The 24,271-nt window shown below is 34.6% G+C and overlaps 2 protein-coding genes and 1 non-coding gene across 4 annotated transcripts; 2 read left to right on the top strand and 1 right to left on the bottom strand.

The window, feature by feature from the left end:
• Positions 1 to 1,748: 1,748 nt before the first annotated feature.
• LOC121213136 (small nucleolar RNA R71) lies at positions 1,749 to 1,854 on the bottom strand. The gene has a single exon (XR_005908505.1). It is a non-coding gene; the product is annotated as a small nucleolar RNA R71 (small nucleolar RNA).
• An 8,161-nt stretch (positions 1,855 to 10,015) lies between these two features.
• Positions 10,016 to 14,735, top strand: LOC107895047 (homeobox protein knotted-1-like 1). 2 transcript variants are annotated; one of them, XM_041086043.1, is made up of 6 exons: positions 10,016 to 10,158; positions 10,687 to 10,879; positions 10,961 to 11,071; positions 11,218 to 11,362; positions 12,823 to 13,061; positions 14,233 to 14,735. In XM_041086043.1, exons 2-6 carry the CDS (start codon positions 10,799 to 10,801, stop codon positions 14,422 to 14,424), a joined length of 768 nt encoding a protein of 255 aa, XP_040941977.1. In that variant the 5' UTR covers positions 10,016 to 10,158; positions 10,687 to 10,798; the 3' UTR covers positions 14,425 to 14,735. The 2 variants fall into 2 exon arrangements, with proteins under 2 accessions (XP_040941977.1, XP_016675731.1); XM_016820242.2 differs by lacking the exon at positions 10,016 to 10,158 and having other exon boundaries at positions 10,226 to 10,879.
• Positions 14,736 to 16,602: 1,867 nt separating this feature from the next.
• Positions 16,603 to 17,135, top strand: LOC107894338 (uncharacterized). The gene is made up of 2 exons (XM_016819621.1): positions 16,603 to 16,681; positions 16,741 to 17,135. Exons 1-2 carry the CDS (start codon positions 16,603 to 16,605, stop codon positions 17,133 to 17,135), a joined length of 474 nt encoding a protein of 157 aa, XP_016675110.1.
• The last annotated feature ends 7,136 nt before the right edge of the window (positions 17,136 to 24,271 follow it).

The following is a 24,271-nucleotide window of genomic DNA, read 5'->3' as shown; positions in this document are numbered from 1 at the left end:
TAGTTAATTAGTTTAGATAATTAGTTTAAAAAACAAACCCTTTTATTCTTAGGCTAGATAATAAAAAGATAGTTATTACTAGTACTTTTGGTTCCCTTGGGTACGATATCCCGATCTTGCCATTACTATACTATTGTTCGATAGGTGCGCTTGCCTTTTCGTCGTGATAATAGTTAGTCTAGGTTTGATCTTTATTATAAATATTTATTATTTGCTACGAATCACTGCGATCAATTCTTTATTATTCTGAGATGTTTTCTTATTTAGTTATGAACTAAAACCCCTAAATACCTAAGGGGAATGAAACCTAAAACAAATCTTGTTATTATTTTCTGAATTGTATGATAAATATTTAACTTATTCTTAATTATGTGTTCTTAATTCTTGTTTTGATATCCTAGGATACTGATTCAAGATAAGCTCTTATTCAGAGGGGGAATAGACACTGTCTAAGAGTACATTTGTCATAATTAAGCGGAGTTGTTTGCGCGTCTAGACATAGGGTGACAAGATTTTGCCGGATTAGGGTGAAACCTAATAAGGGGATCCATAGATCGAGTTAATGCAACCCTAGGGTGTTAATTAAAGAAAAGTCTCAATTATTCAATCTAGGGATTAGACGTTATTAGTCTTGAATAGGGATAATAACATAACTTAGGGATATCCATGGAACAAGTTAAATGAATAAATCGTCCGATTCAGACTCAGAATAACAAGTACAGTCTAGGTGGATTTTTCCTTAGGTATTGTATTAATTCAATCGTTTTCCAAAAGTAATTCCCCAATTCCATTCTCTGTGAATTCTTAGATTAATTAATTAGTTCGTTAAAACAAAACCCCCTTATTCTTAGGTTAGATAATAAAAAGACAGTCATTACTAGTACTTTTAGTTCTTTTGGGTTCGACAATCTCGTCTTGCTAAAACTATACTACTATTCGATAGGTACACTTGCCTACATCGCGATAATAGTTAGTTTCAAGAACGATTAATTATAAATAGTTAAAACCTATCACGAAATAATGCGATAAAGTTTTTGGCGCCATTGCCGGGAACTAAGATATTAGGAACGCTTAATTTTTATTACTTTAGCCATTTATTTTTCTTGCAATTTAATTTAATTTTTTTATTATATATTAATTTATTTTTTCTTTCTCTTGGCAGGTTTTATTAGTTCATGACTAGAAGAAACCCATCAGGACCACTACTTTTTTACGAAGAAATCGATCGCACAGTTCTCAGAAACCAAAGAGAAATAAGACGAAGCTTAAGATACACAGAGAACGAGCAATAGGACGATACTCAACCCCTAACTGAAGAGATGGCTGAAAACCAAAACAATCAGCTACTTTCTGTAATTGCGGTTAATCAAAATCCTGTTCCACGCACTATGTATGATTATGCTAAACCTTCTTTAACAGGAACTGAATAGAGCATAGTTAAACCTGCTGTAGCTGCAAATACTTTTGAACTAAAACCTAACACTATTCAAATGATACAACATTTTGTTCAGTTTGATGGTTTGCAGGATGAGGATCCCAACGCTCACTTAGCAAACTTCTTGGAACTATGCGATACATTTAAAATTAATGGTGTTTCTGATGATGCCGTTCATCTTCGGTTATTCCCTTTTTCATTGAGAAACAAAGCTAAACAGTGGTTGAACTCATTACCACGAGGGTCAATTACTACTTGGGAACCAATGACCGAAAAATTTCTATTAAAATATTTCCCGCCGGCTAAAACGGCCAAATTACTAATGATATCTCTTCGTTTGTGCAGATGGACTTAGAAACTCTTTATGATGCATGGGAGAGATACAAGGACTTACTGATAAGGTGCCCTCACCATAGGTTACCGCTTTGGCTTCAGGTTCAAACGTTCCATAATGGCCTGAATCCTTCAACTCGGTAAATGGTTAACGCAACTATTGGCGGAACCATCAATAATAAAACACCTGAAGATGCTTATGAGTTTATAGAGGAGATGTCACTGAATAACTATAAGTGGCAAGTTATGAGGACAAAGCCAACAAAAATAGCTGGTGTTTATAATGTCGATTCGGTCACCATGCTCTCTAATCAGGTAGAAATCTTGAATAAGAAAATTGATGGTTTTTTTAGTTCTTCACAGGTTCACCCAGTAATACAGTGCGAAGCAAGTGTAGATAGAACAAGCCATTCGGAATACCAACCTTATGGCCACAACATGGATAACGAGCAGTTAAATTACATGGGTAATAATTCTCGATCTCAAAACAATCTATATAGTAACACTTACAATGCAAGTTGGAGAAACCACCCAAATTTCTCATGGGGAGGCCAAGGAAATCAGAGACCAACTCCAGGCTACCAACAACCACCCTACCAACAGGAAAAGAAACCAAACCTTGAAGAGATGCTTTCAAAGTTTATATCGGTGTCAGAAACCTATTTTCAGAACACCGAAACAGCACTTAAAAATCAACAAGCGTCAATCCAAGGGCTCGAAACTCAAATAGGTCAGCTTTCTAAACTAATATCTGAATGACCACAAGGTAGCTTGCCAAGTAATACTGAACCCAACCCAAAGGAACAGCTCAACGCAATTAATATTTAAGATGACGAATGAGTCATTGAGCCTGAACCAGAACCGAGGCAAAAAACTGTGGTAAGCAAAGGTCAAGATGAGGTAAGTCATAATAAAAATAAATCAGTGAATGTCGAATATAAACCTCGTGTGCCATACCCCAATGCGACAAGGAAAGACCGCTCAGATGAATAATTTGGTAAATTCCTTAAACTCTTAAAACAATTACACATCAACTTACCGTTTATTGAAGCCTTATCGTAGATGCCAAACGCAATGAAATTTTTAAAGGAGCTTTTAGCAAATAAGCGGAAGTTGGACGAGGTGTCGCATGTGAAGCTAAACGCAGTGTGCTCAGCTATTCTGCAAAATAAGCTACCGAACAAATTAAAAGATCCAAGGAGTTTTACAATTCCTTGCTTAATTGGTAGTTTAGATGTTAATAATGCATTAGCTGATTTAAGGGCTAGTATTAACGTCATGCCCTACAAAATGTTCAAACAATTAGGTCTTGAGAAACCCAAACAGACTAGGATAAGCATTCAATTAGTAGATAAAACTATAAGATTTCCTAGGGGTATTATTGAAGATGTGCTAGTTAAAATCGATAAATTTATATTTCCCATGGACTTCATTATTCTAGACATAGAAGAGGATAGCAACACTCCTTTAATTCTAGGAAGGCCCTTTTTAGCAACTGCTAAAACGATCATTGATGTTGGCACAGGTGAACTCACACTCTGTGTGGGAGACGAAACAATCACCCTTCAAGCTCGCAATTTTGGCAACACATCGAAAATTGAATGTGATCGTTTAACCCATTCTACTAAAACTGACAATATGTTGCAACCTACTTTGCAGGAAATGAGTCTGAAGGAAGTACATGAGCCATTCTCAAGCAATGGTAGAGGACATATTCATGAAGAACAAAGGATACAAATCGAGGAGCTAGATGAATGGCGGACGCATAAACCAAGAATGCATGATAAACTAGAACTACGCCAGGACAAGCTCAACACCTTCCCACATCAACTTAAGGTTGGAGATAAATTCTTATTAGATGCCGTAGATCCTCACATTGTCACTACCACACCGAATAAAGAAATCCCTCTTACGGTACTTAGTATTTTTCCATTTGGTACAGTTGAAGTAAGTCACCCTAAGTTAGGCACTTTTAAGGTAAACAACACCCGTTTAAAACCTTATTTTGATGAGATTGATAGCAGGAATGAGGAGTATAAACTTCTCGAACCATCATGACTATTCAAAGGAGAGGTAAGTCGAGTTTAAACTATAAATAAGTGCTTTTCGGGAGGCAACCCGAGCACTAACTGTATTAACTTCTTTAAAATTTAGTCTTCAACACCTTACTTACTAACAGAGCTCTTGAATATAGGTCTTCCACAGAGACACGGCTAACCACACGGGCGTACTTAAGGCCGTGTGAAAATAGGGCAACAATTTTTCCAAACACGGGCTACGATAAAACGCCATGGCCGTGTGACATGGCCGTGGTCGAACCAGCCAAAGCAACACGGGCGTGCGACACGTCCGTGTGGAAGAACCATGGGTGAACCTGTTAAAACAGCACAGGCGTGTGACACACCCGTGTCTAGCACCCGTGGTTGAACCTGTTAGATTGGCACGAGCGTAGGTTTACATACGCGGGCATGGGTTTACATACACGGGCGTGGGAGAAGCGAACAATGCCAGACATGGCCGTGTGACATGACTATGTGCACCCACACGCCCAAGGAACACGGGTGTGTACTAAATGTCAGACGTGCCGAAATTCAAAATTTGCGAATCACACGGGCTGAAATTGGGGAACACGGGCGTGTTACTTGGCCGTGTGCCCCAAAATCTATAAATAGGCTGTACTTTTCATTGTCTTCTTCACCCAAAAACCCTAACCCTAGCCGCTGCAAGTCCACACGCCCTCCTTGCCACGCCCGTGTGCCGCCTCCAACTCCATTTTTGACGCCCATTCTCCTCTTTCTAGCGTTTGTTCACTCTTTTCTCGTTTATTCTTACTGATTTCTAGGGCTATTTATCATAATAATATGAAAATTTTCATGTTCCTTTCTTATTTTTATCATACAAACGTTATATCTAGAATAGTTATTATCTTTCTCATGTTAAAATTCTTACTCAATACGTGATTTCTCTGCTCCATTTGACTAGTTTACATAAATATTCATGATTTCTCATGCCTTTTGTGTTGACATTTTTGTTCATCCATACAATATTCTTTGCAAATTTTTTTTATTCATGCTACTATTATGTAATGCCACAAAAGTATGGATTAGTTTAATTAAAATTGTTAAGTGTTGATAGTTGTGGCTGAAATTATGATTTTTATTTAAAATTTGTATTCGTTTTACTTTGACCACTCATCAAGACGACTTGATGATTCTATTTGCAGGTACCATGTCATCTTCACGTGGTAGAAAGGCCACTGTCCCTGCTTCAAAGAAAAGGAAGGGAGCGTCATCTTCCTAGGGTCCTACCGCAGAAGTTCGTCACCCTTTCCTGAGGTTCCCCATCAGGCCCCTAGAAGAACTATTCCAAATGCTCCGGGCTCGACCTTTAATTGCAGGCCGTTGTATCGACTGGGCTACGGTAGAACAAGTTCAGTTGGCTGAAGCGATTTGGGCCCTTCTAACCACCGACCTTTGGGAGCTTTTCTTTGGGATCATCGAGCCGACGTATCTCGAGCTTATGATGGAATTATGCTCCACATTTCATCTTCAAACCGTGATGACGAACTAAGATGATCCTAGCACAGTCCAATTTCGCCTAGGCGGATTAGTCTTCCAGCTCAACGTCTCAAAATTCGATACGGCGCTGGGTTTATATACGGACCTTCAACCGCCACATCCATCGTTCTCCTTCACGGTGCTGGGACGCACTAGTACCAGGTGGGCCACTTACAATCCTAGCCGCTCTAAGGCATTGGCTCTCCCTCCATCTCTGAGGTACCTATACGCCATTTTAGGTCACACGATTATAGGAAGGCGAGAGAGCACCGGCGTCGTCAACATTCATGACGCCTAATTTTTATGGTGTATGTCGCACGGACACGTCATCAACCAAGCCTGTTTCATCACCCTCGTAATTCAACACCAGACGGAGCGGCATAGGAAGGGGGTCATCTCCATTGGCCCTTATGTTACTCGGTTGGCTCGACACTTCGGGCTCCTCAGCACCGCCGCCCAAGAATCATCCTTAACCCTCATTGGCCAGATGTCTCCACAAGGCATCTCGAGCATGCTTAGCATGAGGATGATCGAAAAGCACCGAGGAACCTACCCTTCTCAATATTGTCTCGCCCAATCTACCAAGAAAGAGGCTTACGAGGAAATTCCTGATGATGTCCCTCCACAGCACGAGGACCCGCCGACTCAGCCACCACCACCCTTTTGTCCAGTTCATGCGGCGGCTTCATATGCTGACATCTCTGAGCGTCTCACTCGATTCGAGCAGCAGTGTTTTCAACGATTTGACAACATTGATGCTACTCTATAGTAGATTTGTCAGCACCTCCACATCTTATCGCCAGTCCCACCTCGCAAACCATCCAGTGATGAAAATGTTTAAAAACATTTATTTATTATTTTATATTTTTAATTTTTATTAAAACTACTTTTTATTTTTAAATTTTTATTTTATTATCAATTTCGGTTATTTCATTAAGAGTGATTATTCTTACTAATATCCCCTAAAAAGTTCCTGATTTTATCACAGTTATATAGAGCCCCTAAGCTCATCATCGCATAGGAACTAAAAACTCCACCGAGCAAGGTTTTCCACGACTGCCATGTCCTGATCGACCACAACCATAGCTACCACTAGATATAATATTCTTTTGGCGCGGGACTTATAGACTAATAAACCTCTACCACCACCGGAGTATCCTCCTCTACTCTCCAACCAATTACTCTCCAAAACTCCAGTTTGAAGAATTCATCATACAAGAAGTTTCACTTCTCTCCCTATCTTCTTTCTATATTCTTATATCTATTTTTGTACATTGAGGGCAATGTACATCTTAAGTGTGGGGGGGTATTTACTTCATTTCCCTATCAGAAAAATCCCTGAATGACTGCTTTGTTCTCTTGAAAAGCTTTCATATCATATTTAGGATAAATTTTAATTGATTTATGATTTTGATTGATATATCTTGAATTAAAACATAGGCATTTATGCATTGATTGTTTAAACTTTAAGACATTAGAGAATCAAGCATGATAAGTTGATATTTAAGAATTTAAAATCTTATGTTGTTTCCCCAAAGTTTAGGTATTACTTTGAGTTGGTTTCACAAGTTTTAAACATCAAAAAGCCATAATTTTTGTGAGATTTTTTAGCCTTTTGAGCATCTATTAATTCTTTCATGCTCACTTTTATTATTGCCTTGAGTGCGTCAGTATTGAACTATTATTCTAGAACTTGTTTGATTATGCATGTTAAGACCACACCATTTGATTTGATATGTCAAAATGATTAAGGCACTTAGGATTAACCCACTCATGCCATGAAAAGACTACCTCAAATTACAGTGGTGGATATTTAATTTTTATGCAAGCCTATGGTAATGACTTTTCATTATTGACTATTGAGTGCTTCATTTATTGTCCTTAAACACCTCGAGTGATTTGAGTGAATCTTTAGTGAGGATGTAAAACTCTGTGACATTTTGAATACAAGGAAATTACTTAGACGAGAGGAGACACCTATGTTTTCGGAATAAAATGCTCAACTTGGAATGATTGAAACTGTGATGTTCTTTTAGTTGAATTCTCAATGTATGATTACCTATGGATTATTTTGAGATATAATCGATAGAAATTATAAATTGAGAAGAATTTATTTTGATTATGAGTTGAGAATTTTGCTTGAGGACAAACAAATGCTTAAGTGTGGGGGTATTTGATAAACCGTAATTTATACATATTTTTACCCCATGTTTAACGCATTTTATGGATGATTTCCCATCAGAATTGGTGAATTCGATGCTCCTAATGTTTTAATTTCATGTTTTATACTTAGGAGAGCATAGGAGAGCGAAAAGAACGAGAAACGGGCCAAAAACGGAGAAAATGGGCCAAATTATGAAATCATAACGACCTGGACCTCCTCACACGAGCAGACCATATGGCCGTGTCAATTTGGCAGGCTCGATCACGGCTTGAAGTAATCGCACACGGGGGTGTCACACGAGCGTGTCCCTACCGAGCCCAAGTTGAGTCCAATTCGGAAAAGGCTAATTTTGAGGGCTCTTAGGCATTCCAAAGCCTATAAATACACCCTAGAGGAGGAAGAAAGAGGAACACACAGGGAGGGAGTAAGAAATTACTCCAAAGAAGTCGATTGATCCATCTCAAAAGCCGGATTCATCATCAAGACTGAAGATCTCTCCTCAATTTCCCCTTCAGGAGTTTTGAGTTTTCTTTATGTTTTGTATTCTTTATTATTCTGAGATGTTTTCCTATTTAGTTATGAACTAAAACCTCTAAATACCTAAGGGAAATGAAACCTAAGACGAATCTTGTTATTATTTTCTGAATTGTATGATAAATATTTAACTTGTTCTTAATTATGTGTTCTTAATTCTTGTTTTGATATCTCAGGATACTGATTCAAGATAAGCTCTTATTCAGAGGAGGAATAGACCCTGTCTAAGAGTACGTTTGTCATAATTAAACGGAGTTGTTTGCGCGCCTAGACATAGGGTGACAAGATTTTGCCGGATTAGGGTGAAACCTAATAAGGGGATCCATAGATCGAGTTAATGCAACCCTAGGGTGTTAATTAGAGAAAAGTCTCGATTATTCAATCTAGGGATTAGACTTTATTAGTCTTGAATAGGGATAATAACATAACTTAGGGATCTCCACGGAACAAGTTAAATGAATAAATCGTCCGATTCAGACTCAGAATAACAAGTACAGTCTAGGTGGATTTTTCCTTAGGTATTGTCTTAATTCAATCGTTTTCCAAAAGTAATTCCCCAATTCCATTCTCTGTGAATTCTTAGATTAGTTAATTAGTTAGTTAAAATAAAACCCCCTTATTCTTAGGTTAGATAATAAAAAGACAATTATTACTAGTACTTTTAGTTCCTTTGGATTCGACAATCTGGTCTTGCCAAAACTATACTATTGTTCAATAGGTACACTTGCCTACATCGCGATAATAGTTAATTTCAAGAACGACTAATTATAAATATTTAAAACTTGTCACGAAATAACGCAATCATTGACGCAACAATCAGCAAAAGAGAAACTTGCCATTTACTGATTCTGCCAATGCGACAGACTCCATTGTTAACGCAACAATCAGCAAAAGAGAAACTCTGATACCATACTGAAAGAATAGACTAAAATAAGTAATTCATTAATCTTGATTAATGATGAGTACATAAATTCTGTATTTATATTGATACAATCGGTAATAACTAATGTAAAACAAGATATCATAATCACACAATTGCTGCTAACAACTTAACCATTTCCTAACTGCAATAATTTCTCTAATAGTGGCCGATTTTCAAGCTGCATATCCTTCTTGGAACCTTGAGGACAAGGTTTTTTAAGGAGATGGGGGTAGTGTGACCAACCAAAAACCATTGAGTGATGTGGAAAATCTTGTTGAGGAAGAGCCACATGGAGGAATGACTGAAATACCATTAGCCAACAGAAAGAGCCACGCGTCAGAAGACCAATTCAATGGTCCTTAAGGACTATGTGTTGTATTAGTTAGTTGGTTTATTGTTGGAATGGGCAACGCTCTTTGAGTATAAATAAAAAATAGATGACCTAGGGAAAGTTTTTATGTCAGTATTGTAATCATTTTGTGGCTGCAGCTATTTCCTTCCAGGTTCAGTAGACTTATACTAGAACTTTTCTTTCCTTTCTTCTTTTCTTCTTCTCTGTTCTGCGATCCTGTTTGGGACTCTATTTCTGCTATTGAAGTTTGGTTGCTGAAAAGTTTCTGTTCTATTGGATGAACTTGTGCTATATTACTGTCTTGGTGATTCCTATTGCAGATCATATCATACTCGCAATTTAATATTCTTACTACTAGTCTAGGACGTGGTTAGCTTCTTTTCAACTTCTCTTTTTATCTTTTAGTCATTGACCATTTGATTGACATTATAACAACTCATCTTTGTGAAATGAAATTTGTTTGAAACTTGAAAACGAATTTGTTTACTTTGATGTGCTGTGCAAAACCACCGTGTATTTCGCTGCAGTGTACTTCATTTCCCATAATATTTTTGTAGGGGCTAACATCTCAATAAGACAACCAATTTCGTAAAGAAACGTGGCAGAATGGCATGTCTATCTGCTCAGAGAATTAGATAGATTTCATTTACCTCACCTTAGTTCTACGCAACAAAAGTAAAGCATGGCCTCCTAACTAAGTAATTAATTAAATGCTAGTCCAAGTTGAAAATCTTTAAAAAAATGAAAGAAATAAATTAGGGTTTTCTGTTTGTTGGTCAGATGAGATGAAATGAAGTTCACTAAATGAGTGAATGAGTGATGGAACAGTGATCACTGTTGCAGAGCGTGGGAACACGTGTGGTGAGTGTTTAATCCCCCTCCTCCCCCTTGTTTTTAGCTCTTATCAATGCTACCACATCTCTGCAATGGGTAAAAAATGTAATCCGCACCCAACATTCTCTCTCTCTCTCTCTCTCTCTCTCTCAGGCCTTATTGGAAAAGAAAAAGCAAAGGTCTGGTCCTTGTCATTACTTCAACTTCAGCTAAGATGAGAAAACCACTTTTTCTGACCTCTCAGATGTTTTTGCTTCCTCCCTAGCTTTCTTTGCCCTCCTCCTCCCTCTCTTTACTTTCTCTAATGGCTGCTACTGTTTCTTGAACTACTAGTTCCTTGGTGTACAATGACTCAAAACCTTGCATTTCTAGGGTTACTCTAAGCTAATTATTTGATATATCCTAGGGAAAGTAACAGATTTTTACTCAAAACCCAAGTTGCCTTCAAAGGAGTTAATTAATAGATTTCTATTTTGTTAAATTTTGTTTGGTGAGTATGGAGGATTTGTATAGACTTGATGATCCTATAATCTCGTGTTCTAATGGTATTGCAAGGGTGAATAACTTTGCTGCACCAAACTTTACTGCAACTGATTTTCTCAGTCCAGTTGATCATTTACTTCAATTTGATGATCAAGAAGTTGATACAGATGCCACTGGATCCCATATGTCTGGTCTGATCAAGTCCCAGATCTCGAATCACCCTCGTTATCCAAACCTAGTATCTGCTTACATCGAATGCCAAAAGGTGGTTATTTGTGTTTTTAACCCTTTTTTTCTGGTTTTTTAAGATTAATTATAATAATAATAATTTTTTTTTTAAATATAGGTTGGAGCACCGCCTAAGCTGGCCTCTCTTCTTGAAGAAATTGGCCGTGAGAACCGGTCTGTAAATGCTTGCAGTGAGATAGGAGCTGATCCTGAACTGGACGAGTTCATGGTACTTCAAACTATTTTTATGTTTTGTTTGGTTCTCGAGAAAATGCAAGGAAAGAGAGAGAAGAATACTTGTTTGCATGGAATAAATAGTTGGATGACCTTTTTTTTTTTTTTTTTGGTTTTCATTTGTTGTTTAATTGGTTGAAGGAATCATATTGTGAGGTTCTCCATAGATACAAAGAAGAGCTATCAAAGCCATTCAATGAAGCGACAACGTTCTTAAGCAACATCAAATCACAGCTAAGTGATCTCTGTAAAGGAGCACTGACAAAGAACTTGGATTATCCCTTTGGTAAAGTTTTTTTAACAGTGCATTTTCTCATCCAAAATTATATGTACATATTTGCTATTATACTAATACTATAAGTAGTGTGCTTTTGCATTAAAAAAAAGAATCAATATATATAGTAATCTCTGAAGAGTTCAATCTCCTTTCTACTGTGCATGTAAAAGATATTCTTTTCCCTCATCAACTATCATTGAGTTGAAAATCCGAGTTTAGTTAAAGAATTTTTAGTAATAGGATTGCGAAAATTTAATATTATTTAAAACATAATTGATATTCTGTTTGGTTTATTTAATTAAAATATAAGAAAAAAATGTTCTACTAATTTACTATTGTTTTTGATTTTTTTTCTTAACAAATTTAATTTCTTAAACATTAATTGGACTCATCTGAAAGTTAACGAAACTTTTTCATTTGATTTTAAAGCTTCACATTCTATTTTTTGTTATAGAAGTCTAAATATTACATTATTTAAAGTAATATTATTATAATAATAGACTAGTATTTGGCATACAAAGCCGTCTTAAAAAATTGGTATTTGTTTAAAGATATATTTTTAATAATTTACTATACCCTTATAATATATACAACTTTTTAAATCTATAAAAAATTCATTGTACCAAAAATTACCATCCACACATTTTTGTAATTTTAAATCATTATTTTAAATTATTATTTTTTGTTATAGAAATCTAAATATTACATTTAAAGGAATATTATAATAATTAATAGAGGAGTATTTGATACGCAAGCAATCTTAAAACATTGATGTCTTTTCTTTTTTAAATATATATATATTAATAAGATACCCAAAACTCCTTAAATCTATTTATGGAGTTTAAAAATTTCACTCTAACAAATATTGTTACACAAATTTTTATAAATTTTAAATTAATATTTAAATTTGATTAATATACTATTTATATTAATTATAATAACTGAAAAAATTATCTTTTTTATTAACATTTTAAGTTAAAATATTATGTTATAATAATTTTAAAAATATATAAAAATATTTATTTAATATATAAAAATGTTATAAAATGAAAGGATATAGTTGACCAAAATTATACGAGTAGTAAAATTGTTATAGAATAAGTATTGCCTTGGAATCTTGCACTACTTATTACTTTTGAAAATGTAAGGTAACCTGATCCAACCAAACTTCCTGTTGTCTACTCACCTATTTTGCTGATCATGCTTAGGTTGTTCTTTCTTTTTTCTTTTTCCAATTCAGAATTTAACTAAGAATACAAAGGGTTGAAGACCATCCAAGAATGGAAAAATCTAAGAAACTCTAAGATCATGTCCAATGTAGAAAGAAAAACACCTCAAAACCAGAAGTACCAAAAACGCTTAAGAACCCCATAACATATATAACATGCCCCTACTACTCGGCATTCCATTGAGCCAACAAGAACCAAAAAGATGACTGGGATATCCATCTTATGTGCATTTCTTTTCAGATGAAGGTGGTGGGAGTTCTGTGGAAGAGTTAAGTGGTGGGGAGGTAGAAGGTTTTGAAAATCAAGATGAGTGTGGAAGGCAGGACATTAAAGGAATGCTGATGCGCAAATACAGTGGCTATCTCAGCAGTTTGAGGAAAGAATTCTTGAAGAAAAGGAAAAAGGGTAAGCTACCAAAAGAAGCAAGGGTCACGCTGCTTGATTGGTGGAACAATCATTATAGATGGCCTTATCCAACGGTAATTACACTACAACTTATTTCCTACTCAACATTGCTCTCTCTTCTCTTGTACTTTTTTTCTTTCATTCTTGCCTATGCAGTTTTTGATGAATTTCAATGGAATTTCGTGAAAGGAGAGAGAAAACAATTGTAGCTAATTCAATTCCAACGGAAAACTTATCATTTCTAAATGCTTATTTGCTCTCTTTGGGGTTACTTTTCATTGAAAAGAATCAGTAGAAAGACCACTGCATTGTCTCTGAACCCTAATTCAGTTGTTCATTAAAATCATATCGACCAAACGTACACTTCTTTTAGTATCTTTTCAACCCAACTAAGTCCTAAAACAATGACAGTTGAGACAACTGTTATGTTACAAAAAAGAAAAAAGAGTAAGGCTTTGGAAAAAAAGTATTTTTGGGGAGAAACTAAAATTTTCAGCTTCTTAAAAAAGTATTTTTGTGCTAATTTTTGGCTTGGGAGAAGTATTTTTCTCTCAAAAAATAACTTATTTAGAAATATTTTTATCTCAAAAATGTTTTTTGTCCCAAAAATATTTTTTAAAAGCAATATTAAACATAGCCTAAGAGCCATTGAAGGAGCGCCGGAACTCATTTATTCTTTTTGCATTATGGTTGAGGGGCGTTCTTTTTCATGTATTTGGGATGTAGGAAGATATTGGGTGGAAATTACTATGAAGACCTTTTTATTAAGAGTTATATTGTATTTTCTCCTATTTATTAAAAAATGGGTAAATTAATTGTACTTATGATATTTCTATTAAAAAATTGGTCATTATAAGTTAGGATGAGATACATGTGATTGACTATTTCGTCAACCATGTTAGTTTTTGACAATAAGAATGGATAATTATTTTAATAAAAATGACCAATTTATTTTTTGATCTAACATACAAGACTAATTTATCTATTTTTTCAGTGAAATGTGTAAAATGCAATTCGATGCTTCATGATGCTTTTACTGAACATATTGTTTGCTGGGTAAATTAACATCATGAGCATCATGTTTTTCTTTTGGCCTTAAAAATGTAATCATCTTTGAAAAGCATTATTGAGTCGGTATGGAGTTGGAAATTTTTTTTTCTTTTCTATTTCGAGATTACACTTTATTGAAGGTTTGATATGCTTCTCTAGGGGTTAATGGTTAGGAAGGGTTTGTGGTGATTGCAGGAGGAGGATAAATTGAAATTATCAGAGATAACAGGACTAGATCAGAAGCAAATCAACAATTGGTTTATCAACCAGAGGAAGCGGCACTGGAAACCTTCCGAGGATATGAAATTCGCTCTCATGGAAGGCTTTGCTGGAGATCCTATGCACTTCGGTCATGGAGTTGGTCCCGGGAGTGATAATATTTGTTAAAAGACAAACTGCATTTTTAAGGCATCCTTTATGCGTTAGTCCGCAATATCCCACACATGTAATTATTGTCATTCTTCGTCTGTTAAATATATATTCTTTGAAGTTGTTAGATCATATTCTAATTAACTACTCCAAGGGCACTGTATCAGGTGTTCAACAAAAAGGGTTATTAAGCATTTGATACCCTATCAATGCATAGAATGGGTGCATGCCATTGGTGCCATGCGGTTAAACGAAACCTTAAATGTCCCAATTCACAAATATGTTTCGTGTTTAACTTGTTTTAATAAATTTGGGTTTTGGACCTGACACTTGGCTGACCACTTCCTTTCACGTTATTTCCAAAACCTCAATGGAAGAGTCATTTTGAGAGTTGGAATTTAGTGTCTCGAAACATAAGGATCAGCTTTTTCTTTAATAACCTTTGAAGTTGTGTAGTCTTGTAAGTAATACGTGTATGCCACTTTTAGATTCAGTAAAGTCGTATCTACAACTTAAAAGCATTTCTTTATGCTGCACTTTTCTGATATATAAGTGTATATATATCATTTCATTTGATCTCTGTTACAGTATAGCAACAACATTTTGGCTCGATTTGAATTGTTTTCACTTCAGACTTTGTTGATGAGAAAATAGTAAGCGTAACAAAGTGTTTGGTTAACGCTTGCATATATGGAAGGGGGACCAGGTGTTTCGATAGCTCTTGGAATTTTTACAACCATTTTAGCTCAGAAAAATAAGTAGGATAAATTATACTATTTGTCATCCATTTTTTTGTGTGTGTTTCTATTCACTCAAAATTAATTTTTTTTATTTTAATTATTAATTTATTTTATTAAATTTTAAAATTTTAGTCATTGTATCGTTAAAAGTTGGATGAAAAAGTAACGCAACCTTTTTTTTTCAATCTTGATATTCCACATAAGCATATTAGTATTACTTACATCCACCTCATGTTCATTTAAAATTTAAACTTAATATTGCATATTTAACCATCTTTAAGTTCTTTATAAAATGTTAGGAAATCTCTCAAATATATCAAATTTTCATTGGTTTTGTTTGGTTCAAAGGTGCATATAAGGAAGAAGTTATAGAAAGTGAGAGAAGGAAGTGTTGAATATTATAATTTGTAATATTCTAAAATATACTTGTTTATTACTTACGTGTACTTGTATTTAATGAATGTATTTAGAGAACATGTATCTAGTATTCATGCATGTACTTAACTAGGATACATGAATGTGTTGAACTCAATAGTCACTTACAACAATTATATAAATAGTTGTATGTGATGAAGCATGGTAAGAGAAAGTGAAAGAAAACAAAATTCAATACAAAGTGAGTTCATTCTTTCCTAAAGGTTATTTCTCTTCCACCTCCTTCTAACAAAGTGGTATTCAAAGCTTGGTTTGATATTGAAAGAAGATGGCCAACAATGGAATGTTTCCATTTCAATTTTCTCGTCTTACAAAATATAACTATGAAAATTTGTGCCTTCGTATGAAGGATCTACTTGGCTCACAAGATGTTTGGGAGATCACATAAAATAATTATGATTTTCCTTAAGACGAGGCATCTTTGTTGCAACAAGATAGGGATGTCTTGGCGACGACAAGGAAGAAGGATCAACAAGCCCTCATCCTCATCCATCAATGTTTGGATGAATCGATATTTGTGAAAGCAGCTAATGCTAACACCGTAAAGGAAGCATGGGAGGTTTTGCAAATTTCTCTCAAGGAGTTGACAAAGTGAAGAAGGTTAAACTCTAAGTATTACAAGGTGAGTTTGAAGCTTTACAGGTGAAGGAAACCGATTCAATTTTGGACTATTATTCAAGGGTGTTGGCTATTGTTAATCAAATGAAGAGATATGGAGATGCCTTAGAAAAGGTTCGTGTTATTGAAAAGATCCTTTATTATTTTGTTCCAAAGTTTGATTATGTAGCTTGTGTCATTGAGTCAAAAGATTTAAACTCTATGACTATTGAACAAGTAATGGGTAAGTTGCAAGCACAATAAGACAATTTCAAGAGGAGACAAGACGAGTCCTTATAATAAGCTCTCAAAGCCAAGGTATTTTTGAAAGATTGTAGAGAAGAAAACAAACAAAAAGGTCACAGACGAGGTTTTGGCCAAGGAGGGCGTGAAATAGGTGATTGTGAAAATAGAAACAACGATAATGGGAGCCCATCAACTAGAAATTGTGGAAGAGCGAGAGGAAGAGGAAGAGGTAATTATCGAAGATCGAATGAAAGGAGGTATGATAAGTGTAGTATTGAATGTTACAATTGTCATAATTTTGACTATTTTTATTCAGAATGCCAAAATGATTCTAACAAAAACAAAGAGAAGGTCAATTTCATTAAAAATCAACAAGATGTTGAAGAGCCAACTTTACTGCTAGCACATAAGAATGAAGAAAGCAATGATGCAAACATATGGTATCTTGAAAATGGAGTAACCAATCACATGTGCAGATGCAAAGAGGCTTTTGTGAAGCTTGATGAGAAGGTTAGAGGCAATGTTTTATTTGGAGACTCTTTGAAAGTCCAAATCCAAGGGAAATGTACCATTCTAATTTCTCTAAAGGATGGTGGCCATAGCCTTATTACCAATGTTTACTATGTTCCCAAGTTAAAAAGCAATATTTTGAGTTTGGAACAACTCCTTGAAAGGGGTTATGAAATTTACATGAAAGATTGTTTCCTTTAGCTTAGATATTAGTATGCCAACTTAGTTGCTAAAGTATCCATGTCAAAGAATAGAATGTTTATGCTAAATCTCAAGACAATTGAAGCAAAGTGCTTGAAGGCTAGTGTGAAGGATGAAGCATGGTGTTGGCACATAAGATTTGGCCACTTAAATTTTGGAGCACTCAAAGTTCTCGGAGAAAAGATGGTTAAAGGAATTCCAAACATTAGTCATCCTAATCAATTGTGTGAGGTGTGTCTCCTAAGCAAGCATGTAAGATCAAGCTTCCCGAAAGAAGTAACATCAAGAGCAACCAAGCCTCTTCAACTTCCTCATATCGATGTGTGTGGACCAATCAATCTGCCATCATTTGGTAAAAGTAAATACTTATTGTTTTTTTATTATGATTATAGGAGAAAGGCTTGGTTTACTTCTCAAAGAAAAAATCTGAAGCCTTTTTTGGATTTAAAATTTTCAAAGTTCTTGTTGAAATGGAGAGTGGCTATGAGATAAAATATTTAAGGTTTGATAGAGGAGGCAAAATCACTTCCAATCAATCAATGAGTTTATTCCAATTAATTCAATGATTTTTTGTAAACTACATGGAATTCGTCGTCTTTTAACGATGCTTAGATTGCCACAACAAAATGGTGTAGCGGAAAGAAAAAATAGAACTACTCTTTACAGAGCTAGATGTATGTTGAAGCAAAGAATATGCCCAATGAATTTTGGGCCGAAGTTTTTTTTTTGTCCAGTTTACTTGTCCAGCCGCTCGCCAACAAAGAACATGAATTGTCTAACACCTCAAGAAGCATAGAGTGGAAGAAAGCCAAATGTTAGACATTTACGGGTGTTTGGTAGCATTGCCTATGCACATGTATTCGACCAAGAAAGATCGAAGCTTGATGGTTGAAGTTTAAAATTTGTTTTCATTGGCTATGACTCAAACTCCAAAGGCTACAAGTTGTACAACCCAAACAATGGAAGGATTATCATAAGTCGAGATGTTGAGTTCGATTAACAAGCAAGTTGGAATTAGGAGGCACATAAAGAACAATCTTGTAACACCCCTAACCCGTCTCCGTCGCCGGATTATGGTTTATAAAGCGTTACTGTACAAAATAGAACCTTTAACTTTAAATCTGAAACAAATAATTCAACTTAAGTATAATTACCAATAATTCATTCCAATCATAGAAAACATACTTATTTAGGCCTTAAATCTAACTTTCGGGGCCCTAAAAACAACTTAAAAGCAATCATGAATCAAAATTAACCAAAACATAAATTTCAGGAAAAACTTGAATTTTTTTAAAACATGGGTCAGATGCCTATGTGGGCAGGCCGTGTGACACAGACTAGCTCGAGCGGCTAAAAACATGGCCGTGTGTTTAATCCACACACCTGTGTTCCCAAACCATGTAACTCACTGACTAGGGCTATATGGCTGTGTCTCAAACCTTGTGAAACTTGCACCTGAAACTTAAAAAGACATACGGCCGTGTGAATAGACCATGTGTGACACACGGCTGTGTGACAACCCGTGTCTCAGGTGCTGTGTACCAAAATGTACCTTAAAAATCAAGTTTACCGAAAATGTTTCTTAGGCCACAAGTATACCATTAGCTAACTTTTAGACCCATTCGATAATTCATTAAAACAAGACCAAAACATGCCAAAATCACACATATACAACCTATTTCTATCAACCAACAAATGTACCCTCATTAGTACCACATGAAAATATTCAAATCAACTCAAACTCAAACTCAATGCCATAATTTCATATTTTAAACTTACCTCACACATCTACCGTATAATCATTTCATTTACACTTATATGAACCAAAAGCCATCTAAATCACAAGGCATTCACAAGTGACCAAAACTCATGCTTACATATACATTTATAGCCAACATTAAGACATATAGACAATTAAACTTAAACCACATTACATGGGTAATTAGCATAAAATAAAATCTTATTACATGCCATTTATAACCAATAACTAAAACTACAAAAACTACCAAAATAACATATGGATAGTGTGATGGTGCTCTGACGAGATTCCAACTAGTCAAGCTTTCTGATGATCTGCATGACAGAGAAAACAACATAAGAAACTAGTGTTTAGTAAGCTCGTATCAAGGAAACTTAAACTTACTGAACATTTTAAGTTAAACAACCAAGCATAACCTCATTATAACATAAAGCCAATTTTCATTTCCTATACACATCACCTCAGCAACTGTAACACCTTAAACTTTCATATTCTTCCATAAAACATCAAAACACATGCATGCCACCCATGGGTAAATTTTTAATCACAAACCGTAGCTCAAAATAATGGTGGAAATAGCTAAACCGAGCTACGAGGATCTAAAAAATGTAAAGAATATTAAAAACGGGGCTAAAATGGACTTACAATCGAGCTTGGAAGCTTGAAAAACCCTACCTATGTCTTCCTCATGTGAAATTCAGCCAAGGGGTTGAAGATGGACAAAAATTGGTTGTTAATTTTGTTTTTAACTCATTTTAATTACTAAATGACCAAAATGCCCTTAACTTAAAAATATTCTATTTCACCTATTTCATGTTCATTTTTGTCTAACAAATTATCCAATGGTCTAATTGCCATTTAAAGATCTTCAATTTAAAAATTCATAACAATTGGACACCTCTGGCATATAGAACTCAACTTTTGTACTTTTTACAATTTAGTCCTTTGACTAAATTAAGTGCCCACATGTTAAAATTTTCGAACGAAATTCTTACAGAATAATTTCATAAAAATGTAGACCATAAAAATATAATAAAAACACAATTTTCTATGTCGGACTTGTGGTCGCAAAACCATTGTTCCGACTAGACCCAAAATCGGGCCATTACAATTCTCCCCCCTTTAGGGATTTTCTTCCCCCGAAAATCTTACTAGAAAAGAGGTTTGGCATCTTTTCTTGAAATTTCCTGAACCTTATCGAATAATCCTCTTCGAGGCGATTCTTTCAGAAACACCTTGTCATCGATCTGAAATCCAATATCTTTAAATTTCAAATCTATATAACTTTTATGTCGATCTGAAATTGTTTTCAACTTTCATGAATTACTTTCACTTTTTTAATAAAATTACAATTCAACTCAGCCTTGTGTTCAGAGTTTTCTGTAGCTTTTTCCATAGCCATGATATAACCCTCAGACTTCTATCCGAAAATAATAGAGACTGACACTTTATGGAAGCTAACTGCCCTAGAAACATATAACTCGACTAACTCTGATAAATAAGAAATCCGTACGTACTGAAATAATTATGTGAATTCCATCAAACGCTCGACAGCAACCCAGTTAGCATCTCTCTTATTCTGGAGATGAGGGAATCTCGATACGAAATTCATAATAACCTTATCTCATTATCATTTCAATATCATCACTGACAGTATAAATCCTTAATACACTTGACATTCAACTTTACCTTATTGACAAATCAACATTTGAACACAAAATCATAAATATCGGGTTTCATATCCATATATCAGAACATTTACTTCAAATCATTGTACTTTATATTACTCTTTGGATGAACAGGCAATATACTACTATAAGCTCTGTACAAAATTCTCTGCATAAGTCATGAGTTCCTCGGTACGTAAATTCTATCTTAGAATAATAATAACAGTAATCAGATTTGACCTGAAATTTAGAATCAAAAGCCAACTCATACTGTACTCATTTAGTTCTGGGCTTCTCAAACTCGCAAAGAAAACATCACTTTAACTTTTAATTCAGCTAGAATCAGACCAACATCAGATAAGATTAATCATGTAACCAGCACTCAAAAAATAAACAAAGATTTTCTGTTCAATAGTACATTACTGAAAAATTACGAATTCTTTACTCAATCAAACCGAACCCATAACTAGTGCTTCGATTAATAATACCTTCAACTATTTAGAACTTTGCTAACACGAACCAGACCATTCAACTTTCACGATTGTGATAATCTTATCAATCAGAACAAATTTAACTCGTATTAGCATCATTCGATTAGAACAATCCAATAAGTATATCTCTGTATCATACTTTCTAGAATATGAATTCTCTATATCAGACTATTCGTCTATATACTCGTAAATGTATAAAATTTTCTTCCATACATGAGGATAAACTTAAATGCATGCTACTCAAATTACTATCCAACTGACCAACTCGTTCAGATACAAACAACTGGGTCGATCTCAACTATTCAATAATAATATTTCACAGTAATCACTTCTTCATGTCGTTAAGACAGCTCAAACATACAAATTTTCACAATTCTTGCAATATGTTAGTCACAGATATTTGCTACTGCATTAGCTCAAACGAAACATAACATCTTATTTGAATTCACTGGTAATAATCAAGATTACCCGAGGAAAGAAAACCAATATACAATTTGAGCTTGAGTTTTCACTATCCATACTTTTACTGATGTATGATTCTTTCACGAAAACTAGAGAAATCTGGATATCCATATCATCACATTCCTATCATCAAATCAGAAATATAACCATAATAGTCGTAGTTATAACCAGCCAATGAATATTAAAGATAAGCCATGGTTGATGAATTAAACAATAAGGATGATAAGAAAACTGAGATAATGAAATCTGAGATATAAGACCATACTGGAAGTCCGAGAACACAACCCATAAGAAACAATAGAGATTCTTGATGATTCCATTGAGAAAACCAGAAGAAAAGAAAACACTACTTATACGCTCTGAAATCATTTATGATTGAGAGAATATAATTACCAATATATATTGCAGAGTAACAACCAGTATAAATAGAATAATAGTCTCAAATGAATCTCACTGTTGATTTTGATCTCAAACGTAACCAAATAGAATACCAAAGAAAGATAGAGAAATGCCAATCATAAATCAATCAGACCAACGATGCTTTCATCAAACATTTTAGTTAACTAACATTCTCATACAATAAGAATTTCATTAGGAAACGAGCAATTTCATATGCCTCTGAGAATGTATGAACACATAGAATGCCCAGAAGAGATAGGCATAAATTACTCAACTGTAATTGTCTTACTCAAACATCTTTACAATTCAAACATTATTTCTCTAACTAATTCTGTCATCACTAATCCCATAATATTCCATTCATTAACAAAAATCAATTCAAAAGAATTCTCGGTAAGTATAGTCTTTAGACATCATACTTGAATGAGTCGATTAGCCAAGATTAACTCCTTCTTTAACTGTGACATTGCGTAGTCCGAATAATCTTTAGAACAATCTGATATCTCTCTCATAACCGTCTTTACTCGCTAAGCCATTCTCATCTCTAGTCACATTATTAATTATTCCACCACTGAACTCTTTAGTTTCCTTACTTGTGAGCTTATTCAATATAAATCTCGTGAACTTCGTCATATAACACTATACTGGTAAAGGGGTGAAGATTGTCAAGCCTTTAATTTTTTTACTCTTACACATACACGCATACCGCATAGCATTTATTAACAACATAATGTCATGAACTTCTATCCATACATCTCTAAGTTTCAATTCTTCATGAACACATTTTTAAATATCTTAGTAACACATTCAACATTATCTCATATGAATATCAATCAATCGTAATAAGCTCATCATAAAATAAATTTTCATTTTATTCATTGCAAAAGGTCACCGTCATCCATCGAAATACAACGTTCAATCAGAACGATGAATTTTATCCATATTTCTCAACTTATGGTTAATTCATTATTTCCATTAACACATACATATCATCACAAATCATAGGGATCGATTCAAGCAAATCAATATATTTACTTAAGTTATACAACTTACTTAACCTTTTTTAGCATTATCGAAGGTAGCTCGGTTGGAAAGCATATCTGTTTTAACATAACCGATCTCATCAGAGTTGAGAGATATGACACTATCACAGGTCATTTATGGCATGTATAGCTAGACTCTCACATATACTACATTAGTTCGAGAATCGACTAAACCGTAACTCTGATACCACTAAAATATAACACCCCAAACTTTCATATTCTTTCATAAAACATCAAAAGACATGCATGTCATCCATGGGTAGATTTTTAAACACAAATCCTAGCTCAAAATAATGGTGGAAATAGCTAAACCGAGCTATGAGGATCTAAAAAATGTAAAGAACATTAAAAACAGGGCTAAAACGGACTTACAATCGAGCTTGAAAGCTTGAAAAACCCTACCTATGTCTTCCTCATGTGAAATTCGGCCAAGGGGTTGAAGATGGACAAAAATGGCTTTTAATTTTGTTTTCAATTCATTTTAATTACTAAATGACCAAAATGCCCCTAACTTAAAAATATTCTATTTCACCTATTTCATGTTCATTTTTGTCCAACAAATTATCCAATGGTCTAATTACCATTTAAGAATGTTCAATTTAAAAATTCATAACAATTAGGCACCTCTAGCATATAGAACTCAACTTTTGCACTTTTTACAATTTAGTCCTTTTGACTAAATTGAATGCCCAAACGTCAAAATTTTCGAACAAGATTTTTACAAAATAATTCCATAAAAATGTAGACCATAAAAATATAATAAAAACACATTTTTCTATGTCGAATTTGTGGTCCTGAAATGACTTTTTTGACTAGACCCAAAATCGAGCTGTTACAACAATATTTCATATACAAATCCAATCAAAGCATGGTGTAAAACATATTTAACATTTCACTTTTGTAATTCATCCCTCATACACATACATTAAACCAATTTTTCCTTTCAATTGCACATTTCATCATAAACCATATCATTACACAAGAATCATCGTTCATTTCTGTAACACTCCTACCCCGTCTCTGTCGCCGATCTAGGGTTATGGAGCATTACTGTACAATAAAAAACATTTAAACCTCATATCATTCAACATGTTAATACTATCATAAACCAATCATTCACATGCATACTGTCCCTAAATTGAGCCCTCGAGGCCCTAAAAATAGCTTAGGAGTAATTCGGGACTAATTTGAAACCATTTGGAGAGATTAGGAAAAAGTCACAAAATTTAAAAATATGGGTCACACAGCCGCTTGGCTAGACCATGTGACATGGCCCTAGGCTGTGTGACTTTCGAAATAGGGACACATGGCCATG

The sequence above is a fragment of the Gossypium hirsutum genome, chromosome A13, assembly GCF_007990345.1.
Source record: "Gossypium hirsutum isolate 1008001.06 chromosome A13, Gossypium_hirsutum_v2.1, whole genome shotgun sequence".
Taxonomy (NCBI): Eukaryota; Viridiplantae; Streptophyta; class Magnoliopsida; order Malvales; family Malvaceae; genus Gossypium; species Gossypium hirsutum.
The sequence above is the reverse complement of the archived record's forward strand: the minus strand, read 5'-3'. Positions and strand labels throughout refer to the sequence as shown.

Coding starts and splice junctions, on each gene's coding strand:
- LOC107895047 (XM_016820242.2), top strand. CDS start 10,628: ATGGAGGATTTGTATAGACTTGATGATCCTATAATCTCGTGTTCTAAT. Junction 10,880..10,960: donor CTTACATCGAATGCCAAAAG/GTGGTTATTTGT, acceptor TTTTAAATATAG/GTTGGAGCACCGCCTAAGCT. Junction 11,072..11,217: donor CTGAACTGGACGAGTTCATG/GTACTTCAAACT, acceptor AATTGGTTGAAG/GAATCATATTGTGAGGTTCT.
- LOC107894338 (XM_016819621.1), top strand. CDS start 16,603: ATGGGAGCCCATCAACTAGAAATTGTGGAAGAGCGAGAGGAAGAGGAA. Junction 16,682..16,740: donor CGAAGATCGAATGAAAGGAG/GTATGATAAGTG, acceptor ATTTTTATTCAG/AATGCCAAAATGATTCTAAC.